The 23,080-nt window shown below is 45.0% G+C and overlaps 1 protein-coding gene across 1 annotated transcript in view; it reads left to right on the top strand.

Moving 5' to 3' along the window:
- The window catches only part of POLE (DNA polymerase epsilon, catalytic subunit), a 241,781-nt gene that overhangs the window by 149,335 nt on the left and 69,366 nt on the right, over positions 1–23,080 (top strand). Inside the window, exons 31-34 of the mRNA XM_085636412.1 lie at positions 6,893–7,105; positions 7,295–7,438; positions 15,962–16,102; positions 19,981–20,134. Coding sequence (XP_085492538.1) covers positions 6,893–7,105; positions 7,295–7,438; positions 15,962–16,102; positions 19,981–20,134 — 652 coding nt within the window. The remainder of the gene's footprint in view (positions 1–6,892; positions 7,106–7,294; positions 7,439–15,961; positions 16,103–19,980; positions 20,135–23,080) is intronic.

The following is a 23,080-nucleotide window of genomic DNA, read 5'->3' as shown; positions in this document are numbered from 1 at the left end:
CGTCTCCACTTCTTTGTGGAACCACGTGGTCTCCCATTTGTACGGGACGCCACTCACCCACTCTACCCATCCGAGGCGCCCCTATGATGGCAACAGGAAGAAGTGTGCCATCAGAAAGCCGACATGGCTCTCATCTTCGGTCCTTAGGGTGCTCCTCACGCTATGGCACACAAAGATTCCCCTCAGGATGGTGGCGATGTCTGGCACTCCCTTGCCTCCCGTGTCGTGGGTCTTGAACATCACAGCCCTCTTCTCTCTGTCCATCTCCGAGCTCCAGATGAAGTAGAAGATCATTCTCGTGATGGCCCTGGTCGTATGGATCTGCAAAGGCCACACTTGATTGACGTACTGGAGTACTCGCAGGGTCTTGTTCCACAGGACCAAAGACTTTCCTTCGATTGTCAGCTTCAGGATGCTCCAGAGCCCCAGCTTCTGCCTCATCTTCACCAGACTCTCTTCCCAGGTCTTCTCTGCCGCACCTTCACCCCTGAATCAGACTCCAAGGAGCTTCAGGAAGTCCTGATTGATGGGGAATAGCAGTGGGTCTCGGGTGGGGGTCCAGTGGCCAAAGAGTAGGGTTTCCGACATGCCGCTGTCGATCTTTGCTCCTGACACCTTCCCAAACTCGATACAATTCCTCTCCAGCTCTTTCACAGATGATCCGTCCGCGCAAAAGACTGAGACGTCGTCTATCTAGATGGAGCACTTTGTTCTTACCATTGCTTTTTGGCGCTTTCACTCCTCCAATGTTCTTGTTCTGTCTGATTCGTTCGGCGAGGAGCTCTATCACGCAGATGAACCGAAGTGGGAAGAGCAGGTAGGACAGAGAAGTGGTTGGTTTTCCAGCCATTTACCAACGGCGTGCTAGAGATATCTCTATATATTGTGGTCACCAGGTCACAGAAGAAGTACTCCAGTCCCAGTGCTCTGAGTTTCCAGCACATGAACTCTTGGGAAACCCGGTTGAACGCCTTTTCGTGGTCCGGGCTGAGCAAGGCTGTTGGAACCCTGTGTTCCTTGACATACTCGATCGAAAAAACGGGTCTCCATATTGCTTTACGCTGACGACGCCAGGCTTAGTTGCAAGGCCTGGTGTAGCTCTTCAAAAACTGATTAACAACTATGTGTCTTATATAGCCTACTTGTATCTAAAGGTGAATGAGTCGAAAACTTTCATTTTGATTGTGGGAAAGCAACCCAAAAAAGAAACCCTCATTTTATATTGCGGCACGCAAAGTTGAGATTACGAAGTCCTTTTTATACCTGGGTGTACTTTTTTAACAGTAGGGGACATGGGCAAATATGATTTTAAACAGAGGCAATGCCCTAGATAAGTTCACTGTGGCTATGTTCTCCTTTATAAAAAAAACTGGGCAGTAAGCCATTAGAGCCAATTAAAGATTTATTCAGCTAAGGCCATTTCTTCCGCAACATATGGAGCTGGAATTTGGGGAATATCGAAGGCTGATTACCTACGACGACTAGAAGATGGTTTCTTTAAAACACTGCTATCTCTACCTAATAGTTGCTCAAGCTATACAATGCATCACAAATTTAATTTACCATATATAACAGACGTTATATCTCTTGCGCCAGTTTTACTATGGCTTTCAATCTGGCAAAGGGATACAGTGGGCTTAACCCAAAACATCGTTAAGGATTGTCTTGATTGTAAACAGGCCCACGAGGCCCCTTGGCTCAATTATGTAAGAGAAATATTAAGTCTGGACCTAGAAGCATTATACAATGATCCTCTTAATTGCCAGAAAGTTCCCAAAGCTGAAATTAAATCTCGCTTCCAAACGTTTAGAGAAAAAAAGAGATACACATCAAACTGTAACAAAACCAGGGTAGTATTATACCTGGGATTACCGTCTGTTTCTGTGGGCCCAAATTCATACTTGGTTGCTGTGACCAACATGCGCCGCCGAATGTATTAATACGTTTTAGATTAAATCTCATCCCTTGTATGTTGGGCTTCCCCTCTGGAGTGTATTCAATTAGTGAACTGCCAGTATGCCCATGTGACGGTACTTTTCCTCAGTCCAATCTTCTTTTTATATTTTTTTGTAAATTTTATATCACTGATCGTAAAAAGTATATCCGCCAACTATTCCAGAAATATAAATTTGCCCAATGTCGTCCAGCACGCTCCAAACGCTACCTGATCTTTATGTATTTTTCTCCCTTGCATCCTATCTAGGTTTGGCTTTAGTAAATCGGAGATCGATTAGCTCATAGTTTGCACCTACACTGATGATGGTACTGTCTTGTATGTATTATTTATATTTCAAATTTACCTGTTTTAATACTGTATTTATTTTTAAATCAACTTTTTTTTACCTTGTTTTATCTGTAATTACTGATTATTATGCTATGAAAATGAGATCTATTAATCGATTGTATGACTTCTACACTTTATGATCTTAATGGTTAAGGTCAAATAAAGTTAATTGAATTGACACACTCGATCCTGTCTCGGACCAGGGCCAGACTGTCTGCAATTTGCTGACCTGGTATCCCACAGGACTGGTCAGGGTGAACTATTTTCGCTATTTATTCATTTATATAGCGCCTGAATCGACCCCCGAAGGGGTATCTCTGCGATGCAGACGCGGCTACAGGGTTAGCTGAATAGCAGTTTCAGAACAGAATGGTCTTGAGGCGCTTCCTAAACTGAAGATGATCCGAACATAGTCTCAGGTCAATGGGAATCTGATTCCAGTTGAGGGGGGCCAGGTGGGAGAAAGCTTTACACCCAACATGGCTCTTCTAACTCTGGGAACTACGAGCAGAGATTGAGTTCCCGAGCGGAGGGATCTGGAGGGCACATAAAGAGTGAATTTCTCTGCAAGGTACGAAGGGCCGATATTATAGAGGGCCTTATGTACAGTGCAGCAAATTTTAAATTTAACCCGCTTCTGAACTGGGAGCCAATGCAGTTGGCGAAGGAGGGGAAGAGAGGGAGTATTTGGGGGGCATTTAAGACCAGGTGTCCGCAGTGCTCTGGACCACCTGCAATCTACATAACGAGGACTCATTGGCTGAGACTAGTAAGGCATTACAGTAATCCAGGCGGCTCAGTATAAGTGTTTGCACCAGAGTTTTACGGGTAGAGTCCGGGAGCAAGGGAAAGACCCAGCGCAAGAAACCCAACTTGTGAAAACAGGCGCCAGCAGTCTGCGCAGCATGTTCTTTCAAAGTGAGTGCCAGGTCCAAAAGTATGCCCAAGTTCTTGAAAAGGGACTTGGGGACAGGAGGGGTGCAGAGGTCCATCGGCCACCAATTGGGAGTACATAACATCAGAGTCTCTCCGAAAAGCATGATCTCAGTCTTACCAACGTTAAGTTGGAGAAAGTTACATCTCATCCAGTTGGAGATGGCCCTCATACCATCCGAGAAAGTCGTCTGAACAGAAGGGGTGAAATTGGTGAAAGGAAATAAAAGCTGCGTATTGTCGGCATAGGATATGGGAATAAAGCCACATGTTCTAAGAAGCTTGGCCAAGGGGGCAACATAGATATTAAATAAGGTGGGGCTCAGATAGGAGTCCTGTGGCACTCCCTTGGTCAGTGTCGTAGTTGCCGAGCGGTACGGACCCAAGTTGATGGTTTGGGAATGGGAAGAGAGCAAACTCGTCATCCATTGGAGAGCAAAGTCTCTGAGTCCAATCTCCTCCAGTCTCCTGAGCAGGTTCAGATGTGAACGCAGCAGAGAATCATAGATTGACCCCTGTCTAAGGTCATCCTGATGTTGTCCGTGACCGTCAACAGGGCAGATTCTGTGCTATATTTGGGCCTGAAGCCTGATTGCAAAGGGTCCAAACTGCCTGTGCGCTCGACATGGTCGGACATATGTTTATTTACATGTTTTTCAAGTAACTTACTCAGAAGGGGGAGGAGTGAGATGGGCCGGAGATTAGAGAGATCTATCATGGGGGCATTTGACTTTTTCCGAATAGGTATCACCTGCGCCGCTGTCCATTCCAAGGGAAGATGACCCTCGCTTAGGGAAAGGTTAAGCAGAGCCCCTATGGGTGGGGACAGTTGAAGGGACAGAGGCAGTGATTTTCGCCGGCATAATGTCCAGAGGAGAGCCGGACTTTACTGAATGTAGGAGTGCTTCAACTTTTACAGAAGTAAGAGGGGGAAAGCTCTCCAACAATTGAGTATTCGTGCATTCTGCCATGTAGTGTGACACCGGGGCCTGGTACCCAGATGAGATAATTTTGTCATATATAAGCTCCTTTTTTCTGAGAAATGCTGTGCTGTATCATTACTGAGAGATTGGGAGAGAGCCTTTACGTTGTTGCAGGCCTTCGGGTTGGTAAAGGACTTGAGAATTTGGTAGCGGGTTTTTGGAGCATTCCCTGCTTGAGCAAGCTGAGAGGCAATTAAGGCTTTTCGAGCTGCCTTTATATTTTGATAACAGGAGAGCGTTACTTTAAATCTATTCTATCACTTTCTTTAGGCGGTTGGCCGTCACCTTCATGAGAATTTTGTACTCCACATTAAGGAGAGAGGTGGGCCTCCAGTTCTTAAAGTCTTCTCTCTCTCCTCCTGTTTGTACAAAAGCATTATCATGCCTTCACGCAGGGATTGCGGCATAGTGCCCTTGCCCACCATTTTCTTGTAGAGGTCCAGCAAGTCCGACCCAATCAGGTGCCACAGTTTGACATAAAGTTCACTTGGAGACCATTTCCAGATGTCTTGCTCCTCTTGGAGGTCATAGCAGTAAAATACAGCTCTTCCAGGGTGAAGGGCGCATTCAGGCTTTCTCTCTCTTCTGGACCCAGTGTCTTTGAAATGCCCTTCGGTAAAGAATTGCCTGGCATCTCTCCAGCGTCTTCGGTGAGTAAAGCTCGCCATAAAAGTCGGTTACGACTCTCATGACTTGTTCTTTCTCACTTTGGAGGTTGCCCTCCGAGTCCCAAAGCTCTACCAGCGGTGTGTGGGCTGAGTGAAGTTTCTTGAGGAAGGAGTTACATTTCTCACCCTTCTCGAAGTTCTCTGTTCTGGTCCGAAAGATGATTTTCCTGGATTCCTCCCTAAAGTGCTCCTTGAGCCCTTTTCAGGTTTCCTCCAGTTCGTCATCCACTTCCCATCCCCTGAGCTTGAGTTTGTACAGTTGCTGCAGTTTGCTCTGCAGTTTCCTGAACAACCTCTTCCTTTCCCATGCAGCAGCTCTGCTTGCATCCTGGAAGAAGCTCCAGAACCTGTCCTTCACCCATTCCCTCCACTCGCTGGTGGAGTGAAAGAAGTCCCTCATGTCCCTTCATTCTACATGCGCGGCTCTGAGGTTTGCCACTAATTCCTCATTTTCCAGCAACAAGCAGTTCAGTTTCCACGATCCTGGGCCAGCAGGGAACTTCCCTGTAAGTTCCCCCTTGAAACTGACTGCTCGGTGGTCAGAGAAGTGAAAGGCAACCATGGAGCTTCGCCCAGGCTTTACCGTTGGGGAGGAGAATAGTTGGTCGATCTGTCCTGCCTACTACAGGAAATATTCCTGGTGTTCGGCCCCATGCCCCTGATTACATCTCGGAGGGACGTCTCGCCTATCATCTACACCAACAGCCTGGACGTCGCATCCATCCCTGCAGAGCCTGTCCCTGTGCTTCCATCCATCTCTACTATGCAGTTGAAATCCCCACTCATCAGGATAGTCCTGAAGGTCACAAGTTGCATCCAGAGCACCCTGAACATCTCGAGTCACTCATTCTTCTCTTGGGGGGAGGGCATAGACATTGATGAGCCTAGCGGGCTCACCAGCCCACAAGCCGTCCAAGACCAGCACTCTAGCGGTGACTTGCTCTGTGACCTTGTCCACAGTGAAATGCCTCCCATTGATCAGAATGGCCACTCCAGCCGATTTGCAATCGTTACCTCCGGACCAAAACGATGGCCTGTGCGTCCACTGCCATTTGAGTTGGCTGTACGATTGGGGGTACGGAATCCCACATTCCTGCAGAAAGCAGATATCTCTGTTCTGGGCTGCCAGGAAGTGCAACATGCCAACCCACCTAACCTGATCCTTCAAGCTCCTGATGTTTAGGGTGAACAATGATATAGCCATTGTCTCCGCGCTAGCCGTCGGTGTCTGATTTCTGAATCTTTCTGTGGGGAGGGCTAGTAAACTGTTGGGTGCTGAACCGCCTGCAGGCCTCTTGTCTCTGGTGCTGTCTCTTCTGGGATCTAGATGGAGATCTCCATCCTCCTCGTCTTTCTCTAATGCTCTGGCGTCCGGTACTTCGCTGGTCTTCCAGGACAGCCTCCACGCGGTCACTCGGGGTGGTTCCGTGATCCTCAATAACGCTGTCCTCCGTTTCAGAGTTAAAGGTGATGTATCCGTCCTCCGTCTTGTCTGCCTGGGCCTTGATGATCTTCCTTGTGTAGAAGAAGTCCTTCCTAGGCCTCGTCCTCTTGGTCCGGGGAGGTTCTAGTCTCCCGTCTTCTCCTCTTAGCTGATGTCTGGGTCAGACTTGGTGTCAGTCGGTGGCGGTGCGGTTCCCGTCTTCCCTCCTGACCTGGTCTGCCTCCTTCTCGCCTTTGTCCCGCACCTTCTGCGATCTGACCTTTGTCCATTCCTCCTCTGGGGTTCTTGGCTCCTGTTGCTTTTTCCGCCTCCAGTGTGGGCGGTTTCGCTACGTGGTCCTCTTTGGCTTGTGCTGGCCCTGGTCCTTTGGGTGGTGCAACCTTCAGGGCTGGTCCCTTCTGGTTGGCTCCGGTTTCTTTTATTACCAGGAAACATCGAAATTATTTGTATGTTTCGTATACGTGCAGCATAGAATTTCTCTCTACATGATGGTTATGTTTTTGGACATTATTCACTGACTGTGGCAGAGTTGGTCATTACTCAGCCTCTCACTCTGGTCTCATCACACTTGTTCCTTCAGGAGGAGCGTCTTGTGTGGCTCCGGTACCATAAGAAAAAGTGGGAGCTTCAGGCTCGGCAGCGGCGAGATCGGCAGAAGAAGCGCAAGCTGGATGATGGGGATGCAGCCACCGGAGGGGGCGGGATCATCCGAGATGGACCCACTTCCGGTCTCGGGAACTTCCTGCGTCGGACGGCACGCAGCATCCTGGATATGCCTTGGCAGATTGTACAGGTACTGGGATTACGACTGATACTGAGAAATATTGGTCTGGTGAGGGGCGAAAATTAGTTGTAGCAGAACATTTTGGTGATGGTGCAGGTGGAGACTGGTTTTAGATAACCAGAGAAGGGTATTGGCAGTTTTTTCCAAGCTTTATTTAATCCTACGTGTCCTAATGAGCAAATATTGTATTTTTTTCAGATAGGGGAGACTAATATGCCAGGCCTCTTCCGTCTGTGGGCTGTGATTGGCAGCGACCTCCACTGCATCAAGCTTAACATCCCGCGAGTCTTCTATGTCAACCAGCGCATCCCCAAGTCTGAGGAGAGTACGGTGTACAGAAAGGTAGGCTTCACAGTATACTCGAAAGCAGCAATCTATTGTGAGCGCACACACATGCACACTTGAATACTTCTGATTTTCAGGTAGTTCAGTCCTTCATTTAGAGTGTACTATCACTAGCAATGCCCTCCATGAATCTGGTCTCAGAAGCTTCCCAGTGCATCACATTCATACCATCAGCCTTTAGCCCCCCCTCTTTTGTTCCCTCCCTCCTTCTAAACTAATTCTTGGTGTTTTTAGTTGACTGCACAGTGGGAAGAAGAGGATGACCTCAGCCGCTCTCCATCAGTGCCACTTCATTAAGAGCTCTTCTAGCACATTGACAAGATTATGAGCTAGCTCAATCTGCCATGGAGGGCATCCTACTCCAGTTCCCTCCATTGGTGCCAGGGTACTTAATGGAGACTAAGCTCAAATTGTGAGTTGTATTAAAATGTGCTTTGCTACTTTATGTACCTTATCATAGCCACAGCTCAGTGACATTAGTAGGTTAACTGCTATATAAACAATCATTGCTAAAGCCAATTGGTCTAGTCTTTGAGACCTATTGCTTCTGCTGATGCCTCTCATTCATGCTGCGCAGCATGAACAAAAGGGGGGAAAATAGGTGCCATAATGTGTTTACATCATTTTGTAAGCATGCATGTGTCATGACACAGGCACCGCTTTTATTTTAGCTTGATCCAAGAGAGATCAGTAAATTTAAAAAAATTTAAACTATGTGCTAAAGTGCTTTTATTTTAATGAAGCAGATAGCCTGGCAGCAATTTGCTGCTAAAATTAAATTTAAAAAAATGGGTGGAGATTGGAAGGGGTCCAACAGAAAACCTGGTCAGTTTAGCGGCTGAGGGGATGAACAGGAAAGAAGCACACGAAGGAGGGAGCACACAGAAGGGTAAGGAGACTCACATGAGTGACAAAGAGATAGAACAACACAGGGCAAAGGGAGAAGCACATGGACAAAAGCAGAACAAGGTGCGAAGGAGGAGAGAAACGTGCAAGGGAAAGAGCTGCAAAACTCATGCACTCTCATTGAGTGCTTAAGCAAAAAAGAAAAAAGTAGTTATATCAAACTGAGCATTGGAAGGACAGGAGCAATGCTTCAGGGGAAGGATGAACGCGAGATGGACTATGCAAGCCATCAAATAAGAAACAAGCAAATAAATTACAATAAAGCTGTCCAATTGTAAACAATGAGTGGGCTTTAAGCACGCTGTATATTCTTGGAAAGCTGACAATAGGTCTTTTCCAGCTAGCATTGTCCGGTAGGCCCAACGTAAAATAGGCGTACTTATGTGACCACACCAACACGTTTGCTGTCGCTGAGGCACATATAGCAAGCATGTGTAACACAGAAGAATGTAAATTTAGTCTAATTTGCAACTGTTGCTAACCCTACACATGTGCACAAATAAGGGCGCTTTGAACTCAGATTGGTGGTGTGGTATATGAGACTGAAACACAAGGACATTGTGTATATATTTTGTTTTCTTGGCACAGCTGGTTTTAATTTGTATGTGAACAGGTTGTCTGACAATCAGTTGACCATGTTGTCCACGTGGATGGGTCTTTGCCCTTCCCTCTCTTATGCCTGGCACTTGACTTCTCCCTGAGGTCATTCAGTGTGGGCCTTCAGATAAACTCTGGAGAGGTTATGGGTGAAGTCAAGTGGCGAGTTCTATGCTTGTCCCTGTTTGGACCTGTGGCCAAAAACTCTGCCTGTTGATCCAGAGTGCTCCTCCTAACCATTTCTGTCTGCTCTTATGACCTTCAAACTAACTTTCTTCAACAAGTGTAATCTTCTGAAACACAAAGGTTTAGTATAGGTGAAAGTAAACAAATTTATTGTTGCACCTACATGTTCAGGACACCTAATAGTGCCTCAGTGTTTCTGAATATGTAGCTGCAGGGTGGACTCTGGTTTCCTACTGGTAGTTTACCATCTCCTGGTTTTTTTGCTGCTATTGCTTTTGGGTGGACCCCACTGTTATGTTGATGGCTTAACAGTCCCTCTAGGGGAGCGGGAATCTATTGCTCCTGGGTGTATATAACCTTATCCCATCTAACCCAGCCAAATGTAGGTTGATCTCTAATGGCCAAGTCCTAGGAAAACAGAAAGAGCTGTATACTCCCAGTTCTCCAATATATTAAAGAAAATGTTTAGTACCCTAAGTATCCAGAACTGGATCTTCTCATCTCAAAAGATACTGAGTGAGATTTGTTTAGGAGGGTAGATGGTGGATAATGCACTTTGTCTAAGAGGACAGAGAGCCAAAGCATGTAGAGATTGGTCACCCATCACTACGACTGAATACTTAAATGCATTATAAACTCTTGGTACATAGTGATGATTTGCATCATGGATGGCATAGTCCATCCCTGAAGGTCACACTCTTGTCCCTCACAGCCTCCTGATTTGGCACTTCGACATATTATAAAATATGCACTTTATAAGGAATGACATAACTCGCACTACCACTGTGAATCACATTCCACGCCCTATACCACAGTCCCTCATGATTATCTGTCTTGACTGGCTTATCCGTCGCAAGATGTGGTTGATGATTCAGCAGTTTCCCAAGAATTGCACAAGTGTCTTGTAGCATAGGTTTGCTATTTGACACTGTGCCGTGCAACTGTTTTGGGGGATTATATTGGACAGTTTACCAACAGGTACATCATGCCTAAACCTATTCTCCCCAAGCGTGTTGAAGGGGTTCGTGCGTGTGTAAATAAACATCAACAAACTAAACCAAGAGCACCTGAGGGCAAACTTCCGACTGCAATAGACTTAATGCTCCAGAAAGCTATTGGTGTGGTCACCTCGGAAATTGAACTGACTGAGCGCCGTCTTTCCCTAACCCCCGATTTTCCATCTTTGGGGTCACCTGTCCATCCTATTAAGCTAGATTCTAACGAGACACATACTAGCCAAATTTGTTCTCCATCGGATGCAATTACCCAAGACCTTACAATAGCACCCATGGTTACCGAGGGTTCCATTCCTATACCCCCCAAAACAAGGGGAAAAAGGAAAGCTTTAAGGGCTAGTAAAAAGAGTAGGAAGACTAAGGGGAGTCCGTTAAAGGGAACCATACACTCTAGTACCCAAACACTTCTCATTACTCCATCACCGACACCTTCCCAAGACACACCATATCCTTCTTGGGTACATACAATAGTGACTAATATTGTTGACCAATGTAGGTCTATTATAAAAGAGGAGGTAGCCCCTATTTTAAAACTAGTCCAAAGCTTTATGAAAGCACACACTGACCCCTCCCGCAATTGTACGGCTAGTACATCCAACGCTCAAAACGATGGGTTGCCTACACTTCAGACTCCATCGTTAGCCCCAGTGCCTGCCCAACGTAAAGCTGGGCAAACTAAGGCAACTAAGGCCTGCATATTGACAGAGGGATCCATTATAAACAATGGCACTAGAAGGCCCTCTTCTTATGTCCCCTACACACAAGATCTATGTCCTAATAATCCCACTCCTTCACTGCAGAATACTAACATTAGTGACCTCACAGCAACCTCTACTCTGGCTCGTAAAAATCTTTTGGATAATAATACCGAGACAATTGTCACAAACTTGCCAACGATCAATCTTCCCCCAGCTGCATCCCCGTATGTGACCATATTGACTGGCGTCCCTGAACTTAAGGAGGGTATTAAGGAAAACCACTTAGATCTACGAAATAAAGTTCTTTTTTGGCTGGCAAGACATAAACAATTCCCTTATGAGATGGCCAATGAGATCCTGACGGTGAAAAGGGTTGCATGGATAGGACCATCGAGGAAAAACTTGAGGGGGGATTGTGTGGTTATTAATTTTAGATGCCCGCAGACCAATCACAAAATCCTTGCTCATCCCACACTACCCATAGGTCCTCAAACTTCAATCAATGCGTCCCTCCTTGAATTCTTCTATCCTCAGTCACCCTGGGTTCCTGTTCCCTATCGAACTGGCTCTATCGCCACAGACATAGGGCTATCACAAAATATTCCACAGAAATTTAACTTGAACATCCCACCTTTTAGAATTCCTGTGTACAATCGACTTGCTCCGCTAGAGGACGTTGATTGACTGGTTGATTCGACTGACCTAATATTAGATAAAAGGGTCTTGTCGTGCCCTTGGTTAATTGATGTCAACATCTCGACCAATTCCACCTCAGGCACCACGTGTGCCCAGGCTTCTGGAATCATCCCAGCAAACACAAACCCTGTATACTCGGACACCACAACTAGTCCTATTCCTTACTCTTCTTTATACACTACTCCCCAAAATATTCCTTCCCCCACTGACCCTCACCCTCTCAGAGCCATTTCCCCTAAAGAGGTGACTTGCTACTCCTCCTCTCACTCGCCCCCTGTTTCGCGACCAGAAAGAAAGAACATCCACCCAAATAATCAATTAAAAGTATTATCTTGGAATGTCGCGGGCATTGTAAATAAACTTCCTTGCCCTGACTGGAATCTTTTCATTAATCAGCATGATATCTGTTTGCTTCAGGAGACTTGGGTAAAAGAGGAATTCACAAAAAAAGGCTTTCTTACAGTCAATAGCTTAGCCCTTGCGGGTCCTAGGGGAAGGCCATTTGGAGGGCTGTCTATTTTTATAGGGTCACACTTGGGATGTGTAGTCTCTGAAATTACTACTCAAAGTATTGATTTGCAATGTATACAACTTACATTCCCTTCTGGGTCTACTCTTATTCTGGTTAACGTTTACTCCCATCCTACCAAGTCAGGTAGTGAATCACCCACACTAGAAATCTTGGATAAATTTATCCAAACAGTAGCAGATAAGGGCATCTTGATTGTTGCCGGCGATTTTAACTGCCAGTTTGAGCCCTTACCGGGGCTCATTGATCCCATTACTAGAGAGGAGGATGAGCAGTGCTCCATACCGGCCCTCCTAATACCACCCATTAAGGCCTGGACACCCTTAGCCGTGCAAATAAACTCCTTAACACTCGCTAATTCACTGAGAGCCTGCAATGGACGTTCCCTGTCGGACCTAGAGGGGAACGACATTTTTAATCGACCCGGCCAGACTTCACGTATTGATTATATTATGGTAGAGACCAAAACATGGCCCAGGATTAAGGATTTTGTGATTCACCCTCGACACGATAGCGATCATAATGCCTTAATCCTCGATCCGTCTTTAGTGACGGAGAATGGTCCTACACAAAATAGTGGGAAGCATAGACCCTTACTTCTCTCTGGTGACAGGAGACTGCTTAAGTGGCCGATGATTCTCAAATCTCCGGAAAAAATTTGTTCAGTCTATTCGGCCACATGCAAAGCCCTCGTACAAATATGTTCTACCTTAGACCAGGACAGTGATAACAGGGAAAATGATGTACTCCAAATCCATACAGAGTTAGTTACTATATTGGGCAATTTATTGAACCCAATAGTATCTAGGAAAAAGAAAACCCTGAAGGTCCTTTCCAGGTTTAATATTGAATGTAGGAGGGCTAAATTAGCCCTACTGGTTTCACTAAAATCTGGTGATAGGACAAGCGTGGCTATGAGGAGAACTGAATATAAGCAGGTCGTAAAAGTTGCCAAGCAGAACTGGAAAGATGATAAATGGGATAATATCAAAAGAGCTCTTATTAATAAAGACATGAGGGAATTTTGGGCAATCATTCGATCAGATACAAAGGAGGGCCAAGTGGCCGATGACCCTAATATCGCACAGAGCCAATGGATTGATCATTTCCAGAGTTTATACGCTACCTTGGCTCCGGCCACTGAGTCCTTACCTTTTCCTAACTCGAATGATGAACCCATTGACACTATAACCCTCAAGGAAGTAGAAAAGGCTGTAAATAGACTCCCGGTAGGGAAGGCGCCAGGTCTGGATAAAATCCCTGGGGACCTATATAAGCACCAACCTGAGGTTTGGATCCCATATCTTTGTTCCCTTTATAATGCTATACTTCATGGCGCACCTATTCCCAACACCTGGGCAGGTGCCAAGATAGTCCCGGTCTTCAAGAAAGGCTCCCCACTCTTGCCAAACAACTACCGCCCGATCAGTTTAATCGATGTTAGCCAGAAGCTCTTTGCACGCATTATTTTAGACCGAGTGCAAGCCTGGATGGACGAAAAATCAATACTAACCCCATACCAGGCTGGCTTTAGAGAGAAGACATCCACGGTGGACCAACTTTTTCGTCTACAACTTCTATATTGGAAAACCGTGAGGGTAGAGGGTGGCAGCCTCTACCTTATCTTCGTTGATCTCAAAGCAGCTTTTGACTTAGTTCCCCGGCAAACTCTTTGGGCGGTTTTGGCTGAGATGGTGATGCCTGCCTATTTACTTGGGATTATAAAACGGCTCCACAAAGACAATTTTGCCCAAGTAAGGTGCGGTAAGAGGGGCAATTTGACACCAAAGTTCCCTGTTAATCGGGGAGTTAGACAGGGATGTGTGCTGGCTCCAACTCTATTCTCCCCTTACACCAACGCATTGGTGGCCCACCTGAGGGGAGTTAAGGACATCGATTCCCCCAAACTTAACAACGAGCAGGTGGTGGCACTAATGTTTGCCGATGACACCCTTTTGGTGTCAAAATCCCCTATGGGGATACAGCGTGCCCTTGATAGTTTTTCCGAATTCTGTGCCCACAGAGGGCTCGAGGTTAATTCCTCAAACAAAATTTATGGTATGTAACCCGCCTAAAAAAAATGGCCCTAATCCCTCTCTTAATGGTGCTACACTGGACAGGGTTACTGTGTTTGAATACCTTGGCGTCACACTTTCGGATAGGATGGAATGGGGCCCTCAGTTAGCTAAAGCCAAATTACGACTCACGCAGACCTGTGGTGGGATCCTCAAAATGCACAGAGCATCTACCTCCAAACCCATAGCCCCCATGATCGAGATCTACAAAGCACAAGCACGGGGTGCAACTCTTTATGGGGTTGAACTTTGGGGGCACTCCCCAACTGGAGACATTGGTAGATTCGAGAATTTGTTTCTAAGGTCTTTATTGACCTTACCATCTAGCCCACCACTTAACCCACTTAGAATGGACTTGGGAGTCAGGTCTATTCAAGAAGAAATTGCACTAAGGCCATTATTGTACTGGCGGAGGCTGTGGGCAACGCCAGAGCTTGTGAATTATCAAAACGATTTAAAATCACTAATGGCCCTTTCTGGTCTAGTCAATATACCGTGGCTAGTATACATTAAAAGGGAGCTTATTAGATTGGGAATATCTGCTCTATGGCATCACCCCGAGATAACTGCCCCTAAATTCTCTAGAGCCGAATTGATGAATGCATTTTGGTTAAATAGTAAAAATATGATGCTAACCAACAATAAGCTAGGCCCATTGACTACGGATTTCTTTAATATCAAGGAGGAGTTTAAAATAGAACCTGTTTTAGACTTGATTGAGCCAAATATTTCTAGAAAGCTGTACATGCAATTCAGATATGGTACACTGCCCCTGAGAGCCTCCTCAGGAAAGTGGTCGATAGATAACCCTTCTGATTGCCCAACCTGTGGAGCTACAAGTGAAACCGATTTACATGTTCTTTTTTTCTGTCCCACATATAAATCAATCAGAAAACGTTGGCTCCTTCAACTTTGTAGGAATTTGGGCACTACACACTGTAAGGTTGCTTACAGAATCTTGAAGACTGATATTACATTACCTATAGTCTTCTCGGTATCACGCTACTGGCATGCTGTGTGGCGGAGGAGATGTTCCCTTCTTTCGCCCATTTCTTAGGCCCATCCAAATAGGTACGTATTTTAGGTTAATACCGTTTTATAATTATTTTAACTTATTACTGTTTCACTGTTTTAATGAATTGTTCGTGATCCAATGTAATCTTTAATGTACATATTTTTTATGAATTATAATAGTTATTTTTAACAATGTATGTATTTTAGATATGATTATCTTTTATGGTCTATGACCGAAATAAAGATTACTTTGATTGATTGCATAGGTTTTTACCATCACCACACTTTAAGTGCTGCAACTCAAAACAGGGTAAGAGCACTGCTTAGGTCACTCATGTACAACATCAAAATACTTTCCACATAGATTTTACTCAAAATAAGATACATTCCAAATAAGCACTACCTCAGAGTGTTGCATGCTGAACATCTGATAATGTGCTCCTGATCCACTTCTGATAATGTGCTCCCACACCTGTTAAGGGGCGTAAGGTGCTATACAGATAGAATTACATATCTTAATAATCTACCACAGTTGTGGGATCATAAGATTGCTGTAACGTGTACATGAACAGAAAATTTATTTGTTTCATACTGGAAGGTGAAAGCAAGCACACCACTCATTGCCAATACTGGCAGGTTCAGCCTTTGGGAAGGGACCCTGAATGTCCACTTCACTGTACCCCAGCACAGCCCTCTTGAGGGGATACTCACTCTGCAGATTCAAGCTGTTTATTAAGGCAATAATTTAACTCTGTTTCTTTTTACCAACCTTTTTTCTCCTCATTCCATGCATGACCCCAAAGGTGAACAGAATCCTTCCGCGTTCCAACCTGACCTACAACCTGTATGAATACTCTGTCCCTGAGGATATGTACCAAGAGCACATCAATGAGATCAATGCTGACCTGTCTGCCCCAGACATTGAGGGTGTATATGAAACTCAGGTATGTTGCCTGTCATTACTTATTTTTCTTTGTGCCAGTGTCCGATTGTGTACAGGGATGGAACTTCAATTCTCATGTGCTTTTGATTGAGCCTAGATTTAAAATTTCAGCCATAGATGTCAGCTCCTTCTCAGGACAGGAATCAAAGTCAAGCATGAGTTGCCCCTTAAAATGAAATTGGATTCTAATTTGGTCTGCTCGTGGAAAAGTTTGATAGCTTGCCTTGATACCCAAAAACTAGTTAATGGCCCGTACAGTTTCTACAGCTACACATGCAAATATATTCCTGGATGTTAGTATTACACATTATTGCTCATTGAGATATCTGATTCTTCTTTCAAAATTTGCGATGTAGCAAGAATGTCTCATTTGGGGAACCCTTTATCTCCAAATAAAGTTATTGTCATAAAGAAAGTGTTTCCCAATTCAAATAAGTAGTGTGAAAACTCATACTTAAACCTTGACGAGTGGTTTTGCCTTAGGATTTGCATGCAAAAGCTTTGGCAATGTTTATTAGTCAATCTGCAGCTCTACAGTTGTGGTTAACTTTGCTTTTGATAAAAGGATTTTTCTTCTCCATTTATGTTGGTTCCTATCTAAGTATCTGGATCTCAAAATCCAACACACTGTCCGAAGTACCCTACTGTATCCTACAGTCACACTTTCAAGAAATGTTTAGGACTTGTCAAGACTTTACCCATGGAAAACCAGGCAGCTGTTGTGGCAAAAAAAATACATGGAGACTTTAAGTTCTGTGTACTACAGTGGTGGGGCACAAGACTACATAACTCTCCTTAGCAGTACCGGATAAAACACAGTCCTTGCATTGCATTAAACTATTCCAAATTCGTTTTTTTTTTTTTTTTTACTGTGTGCCTCATCCCTAATAACATTGCAGTAGTCTTGGTATATGGTTTGAAACAACCCCTCGATACATGTAAATTCATGGCTAGTATTTCAAACTCATATTTTATTAGTTTCTACCTACACATCATAATGCCTTTTGGCCATTCTGTAGCACATGAATATCTGGAGCATGCAGAGAAATTGATTAGCCTCCACTTACCATGGGTGGTGAGTAGTCCTTAGGTGAGTAGACCTTAGTAGTCCTTAGGTGAGTAGACCTTAGTAGTCCGTTGCATGTGGGCTCTGCTGAACCGGTTTCTTTAAGTTTTACATTTCTTTGTGTGCATGTCTGAGTTAGATTGGACACACTCCTCAGATGACACGGCTGGGTAATGTTGAAGGCCCCTCGGCCCTATCCCTGGTCTCATGGAATGTCCGGGGACTCAATAATAATCGTAAAAGACGACCGGTGATTCACTACCTGCTTTGGCACAAGGTACACATAGTGCCCAGCTGGAAAAGACAGTGCCGCACAAGTTGTTTGGAGGGAACCTCAACTTACTATTGGACCCCAGACTTGACAGCACCTCGCGGGCCCCTGACACCAAACCACGAGCTTGGCGAGCGCTGAAGGACCTCTGCGAGCAATACTCACTGATATATGGTGGAAACGAAACCCTACACTGACTGACTACACTCACTATTCTGGCCAACATAACGCCTGGACCGTTATAGATTATTGGCTGCTCTCCCCTGAATTTACTGACTGGTTCGACACCCTTACGACATTCCCCAGGACATACTCGGACCATTCCCCAATAGTGCTCCATCTGAAACTCCCACGTCCGGAGGGATATGAAAGACAATGGCGATTCCCTGGCCGCGCCCTGCATGATGAACTTTTTAAGGCCGAAATACGTGAAGCCATTGAAGACTATTTCGAGATCAATACCGGTACTGTGGACTCCTGGGCAGTACTATGGGAGGGTTTCAAGGCAGTTATTAGGGGTGTTTGTATTTCTAAACATGCTGGGGTACTTGGGGACCTCCGCAACACGATGACACGCTTTGAAAACGATATCGCTACAATTGATTCTAACCCTGCGGGGACCTTAGACCCTACAATTCAGGCGAAGCGACTAGCTCTTCCGACTGAATACAGAGACACAACTGACCAGGAGATATTGTACCTGGGGAAATACCATTCAGCCAGACGTTATGGGGAGAGAGAGAGAGACCGGGGAGGGTGTTGGAGCAAATGTTGAAGCCGCCGTACAGCATATCGTACATTACAGAACTCCACCCTACCACTGGACACACACTCACCACTACATCTGAAATTCGCGCTGAGTTCCTAGACTATTACACCACACTATACACCTCCAGGGCGGGATCTGATGGCGCAGCTCAGGAAGGTTACCTCTCCGAGATCGCGCTGGTTTACCTAGAGAAGCCCATGCAAGACTTCCTGGCTGAGCCCTTCTCTGTGGCTGACGCCACTCTTGCCATCGACTCCCTCCAAGGCTCCACAGCCCCTGGGTTGGATGGCTTTATGGTGATTACTACAAAGAATATAAGGACCTTCTCGCCCCGCAGCTAATTGAGGTGTATGCGGAGGCATTGGAAAAACAGATACACCCCCCCGTTCCCCCCCCACACTACGCAAGCCCGTCATCATCCTGCTACCCAAACCCGGCAAAGACCCTACGCTCTGCAGGTCCTATCGACCACTATCTCTGTTAAATTTAGATTATAAGATATTAGACAAAGTCATCGCGAATCAGCTGTCTCAATTGATGGAGTATATTATTTCCCCAGTGCAGTCCGGCTTTGTGCCCCACCGATCCACCTCCTTAAACCTTAGGACACTGTTTACAGTCCTTCACAGAATTAATCCGGAAACTCCAGCGGTCGCGATCTTATTAGATGCGGAGAACGTTTTCGATTCCTTGGAGTGGCCATTTATTCTCGCAGTGATGAGACGTATGGGCATGCCAATGGGTTTCATTGCACCCACTGCACTACTATACAGCAGCCCCATGGCAAGACTTCGTTTAAATAGCACACTTTCCAGACCCTTTAAGCTCTTCCGTGGGACCAGACAGGGCTGCCCCTTGTCCCCGCTTTTGTTCATACTGGCAATTGACCTGCTGATCCGGCACTTCCAAGAACGCCACATGCAACGAGGATTATAGTTCCACACAGGCCCTCTCCTTGTCTCCCTCTATGCTGACAATACCATTTTATACGTCCAGGAACCCCAAAATAATTTATCACCCCTCATTCGAGAAATTCTCCGATTTGGCAGATTCTCCGGCTTGTGGATAAACTGGCATAAGTCCATCATTTTTCCCCTAACCGCGGGCACTAAACCATGGGATTGCGAGTATCCCCTTGACTGGTGCTCCGACTCAGTGAAATATATGGTGTTATCATGATATGCATGTAGAACTTGTGAAGTGAATTTTCATGACATGATGAACGAGGTGACTTGTATGCAATTTTTGTATGTGTTTACAAAATGGAAAATAAAGTATTAAAAAAAAAAAAAAAGTACAAGTATTTTTGAGAAAAGTCTCACATTAGGCAAGTTCAATTGAGTAAAACAGGAAGGACGGAAGGCTTCGGCCTCAGCTTGTGGAAAATATAGCCTTCTTTAAAAGGTCAACATAAGTACCTTAAGTTTAGTAAATGCTTGAATACATCTCTTTTCAAACCTGCTTTTGTTTACTCACTATCTGCATGTAAATGTTCCACTCCATGCCCCTGATAAGCAATAAGATTGTTCTTGGATTTGTCCTCCTTGATACCTCTAAGGCTCTGCCCCCTCTCCCAGGGTCCACAGCACCAGACTGCGAGGACATATGTTGAATTTGATCTGTTGTATTTACCTGGAGGTTCTTGGACTGTTCTCATTGAAACGTTTGTTTACCACCACTTTGTATTCTGTTGTGGCAGCAAGGCTTCTTGATTAGCTGTATATAAAACTTCCTAAATCAATATGTACATTGAAGTGTCTTTCTCTTCCACAGGTACCCTTGCTGATGCGTTCTCTGGCTCAGATTGGCTGTGTGTGTATGGTAAATAAGCAGTTGACCCGTCATCTAGCGGGAAGGGAGTCGGACACCTTTGACCTGGAGCACCTGGAAATGAGGTCCCTGGCCCAGTTCAACTATTTAGAACCAGGTAAAACGATTGTTAGAAACATAAAAGTTGAAAAGCATTTAGTGGCCTTCCTGGTATTTTCTTAGAAGTAAGTGATTCAGTTGCCTATTTGAAGACTGATAGCTTTAAGTGGTCACAGACACGTGCACCACACATGCCCACAAATATATTTATATATGCAAAAATTTGTAATATGCTATTCTGATGGATATTTCAACCCAGAGATTTATCAACTTTAGAATATTCCTAGGCGTCAGAACTGTTCCAGAGATTTTTTCAGCAATTCCCCCCCCCCCCCAACTTCCCCCCGCACACTGATAGATGGCACCATATTGCTCCAACCTTTTCTGTAATGAGTTACTTCTGATAAGTGAAAATTGTCGTGAGCTACTGAAGACCAATTAACTCGCGCATTGTAAGCAGACACCCCCTCATCAAGCTTCATTTACTTTAAACCTATTATCCATGGGGCCCGATACTATCGTTTGAACAAAATACTGTAACTAGGGGTACTATGAAAGTGCTGCCACGTGCGTCAGTGAGTGCATGGTCTGTGGGGAGGTTTGAACGTGTGTTAATGAACGGGCTATATGTGTATGGGTGACTGAGAGCCTAAGTCGTATGTACTTGTGGCACAGTACAGATCTTTCGCCATATGTGGCACAATGCAAAACACACATCCCTTTTTTTTTTTTTTTTTTTTTTTTTAAGTGGGAGAAATTGAAAGTGCAGAACAATGTTCTGCAAAAATGTTCCTAATAAGGAAAACATTTCTTCACTTTAAATTTTTCCCATTTAAAATAAATGGCTTTATTTTTCAGTTATAAATTTGACAGCGTACCTACCAGCCACTGGTAGTAAGATGCCTGCTTTCTGTAAATTCAACACTATGAAATGGGAGAAAATTCACTAACCTTCATGTTTATATGCATTACATAAAAACTCAGCATTTTAATTTTCTCCCATGTCGAAGTTTCTTTACACACAGCAGGCATATTACTCCCAGTAGCCTGTAGACATGGTGTCATATTTAAAACAGGAAACTACAGTCATTTTGTTTATTTAAGAGTTCAATACCTCAGTGCTTTAGTTCATTATTAGGGTCTGCTCTCTGCAGCCTGATAGTTTAAAATAAACACAGCTTTTTACTTAATTTTAAACGGAGAAAACAACTCCTTTATTGCAGTTCTTAGTTAAAAATGAACTCAAGGCTGGGAGCTACTTTGAAAGTTTCTGCGAGCTACTGGTAGCAGGCAATAGACTGGTTGGAAACACAATGACGTCTTACAGCCAAGGAAGTGACGGAGCAGAGCCACGTATATGTACCACTCCTTTTGGCTGGCGTCAGTTCCTTTGTGCGCAATTTAAGGCAGATCTGGAGCTCCACCTTGGTTGGTTTTCTGATGACTCTAAACTTGGTCTCAAAGACCGCATGCCAGGGGAGATGTCCCTCGAAAATGGCAGGATTTAAGTCATCCACTGCTGCAGGAAACAGATGTTGGTTAGGGAACTGCATGACGTGCTCATGATGCCTGGCCTCCGGTCACAACTCAGTCATGCGATATGTCTGTGCCCCTCAAAGGCAATCTGCGAGTTGGAGGTGCTTTAGGTCACCAGGCATACGAGGTCATGTTCAAAGAGCAGTCCTGCTCTAAGTTGTGGGTCCATTCTCCATTGAGGTCAGGCCTCAGCAAAGTCCCGTTCCTGCTCAATGCTTCAGAAGTCAAATTGCAAACTTCCCATAAGCGGTGAGAAGCTACAAGGCTGTCGCTCAATAGGTCCTGTGTCTTCTGAGTCGGAGCCGGTCCTGCCTATGGTCCTGGCTCTCCCCAGATTCCCATCATTTTCCTCAACCCAGCAGAAGAGAACAACCTTCAATGAGACCATGTTGCAACTTTTCCATGCACTCTCAGCTCCCTCTGGTGCTCTGTTGGGCCCCATAGATCAGGAGGGGCTCCATGGGGGCCTACTACAATGGGCCCTTCCCTGGTGCCGACTGCCCTCTTGGGAACTATTCCTGGGACCATAGTGAAGCAGCCCAGTATCCCAGTTCCTTGTACACTGAAAGATGCCTATCATGGACGAAGTTAAAAACAGAACATAGAGAGTGGCTTTAAATGTAGCTATTTGGTTTCCTTCCTCCCAATGCACTAACGTAGGCCAGGCAGATTTCGTACTCTCAGCTGTTGGAAATGACCATTGATGCAGTGTAGACTAAGAGTTTGTCCAAAGCGTTTAACAATGCCAGCAGATCAGATTTGCCAGCCAGACCACCATTTCCTATGGAAATGACATCCTTGCACAGAACAGATGAACTTTATGTTCAAACTGTGGAAGAGTCCCTTACTCCAATTCACAAAGACATGGTAGTGTTACGTACCCACCCACAATTTCTACTAAAGGTGGTCTCTCCTTTTCATTTCTGTCAAACTATTGAACTCCCAAAGCTCATGTGCATCCAACATGCACAGCCGAGAAGGCAGTGTATTCACTAGATGTCAAATGTGTGCTCTTACATTATATCGGCAGAACTAAGCCATGACACAGAACTGCTGTTTGTGTCCTTTTGCTCCTCCAAACCTCGGGCAAATCATTTCCAAAAGTGAAATAGCAAAATGGATAGGTAAATGCATTCAAGTATGCTATACAGTTGCACATAGGCAACTCTCAGATACTCCACAAGCCCTGCCATTGCCTAAAAAGGTGGACCCGTGGCTTTCCATGGAAATATCCCGATTGCGAATATTTGCAAAGCTGCTTCTTGGTTATCGCATGCTTTTACCAATCATTACTGTATTAATATTCAAGCCAAAAGAGAAGCCTACCTTGGTGAACGGGTTTTAAAAAGCAATATTTGCTACCAGTATTTCTGCTTTACTTCCACTGCAACCTTGATGAAACGGGGGATGCTCTGCTTTTTAATCCGTGGAAAGCTTGTGGTCTGCAACATTTGCTGCAAATGGAAAC

Source organism: Triturus cristatus, chromosome 11, assembly GCF_964204655.1.
Source record: "Triturus cristatus chromosome 11, aTriCri1.1, whole genome shotgun sequence".
NCBI classification, from domain to species: Eukaryota; Metazoa; Chordata; class Amphibia; order Caudata; family Salamandridae; genus Triturus; species Triturus cristatus.
This window is presented reverse-complemented; position numbering and strand designations above follow the sequence as displayed.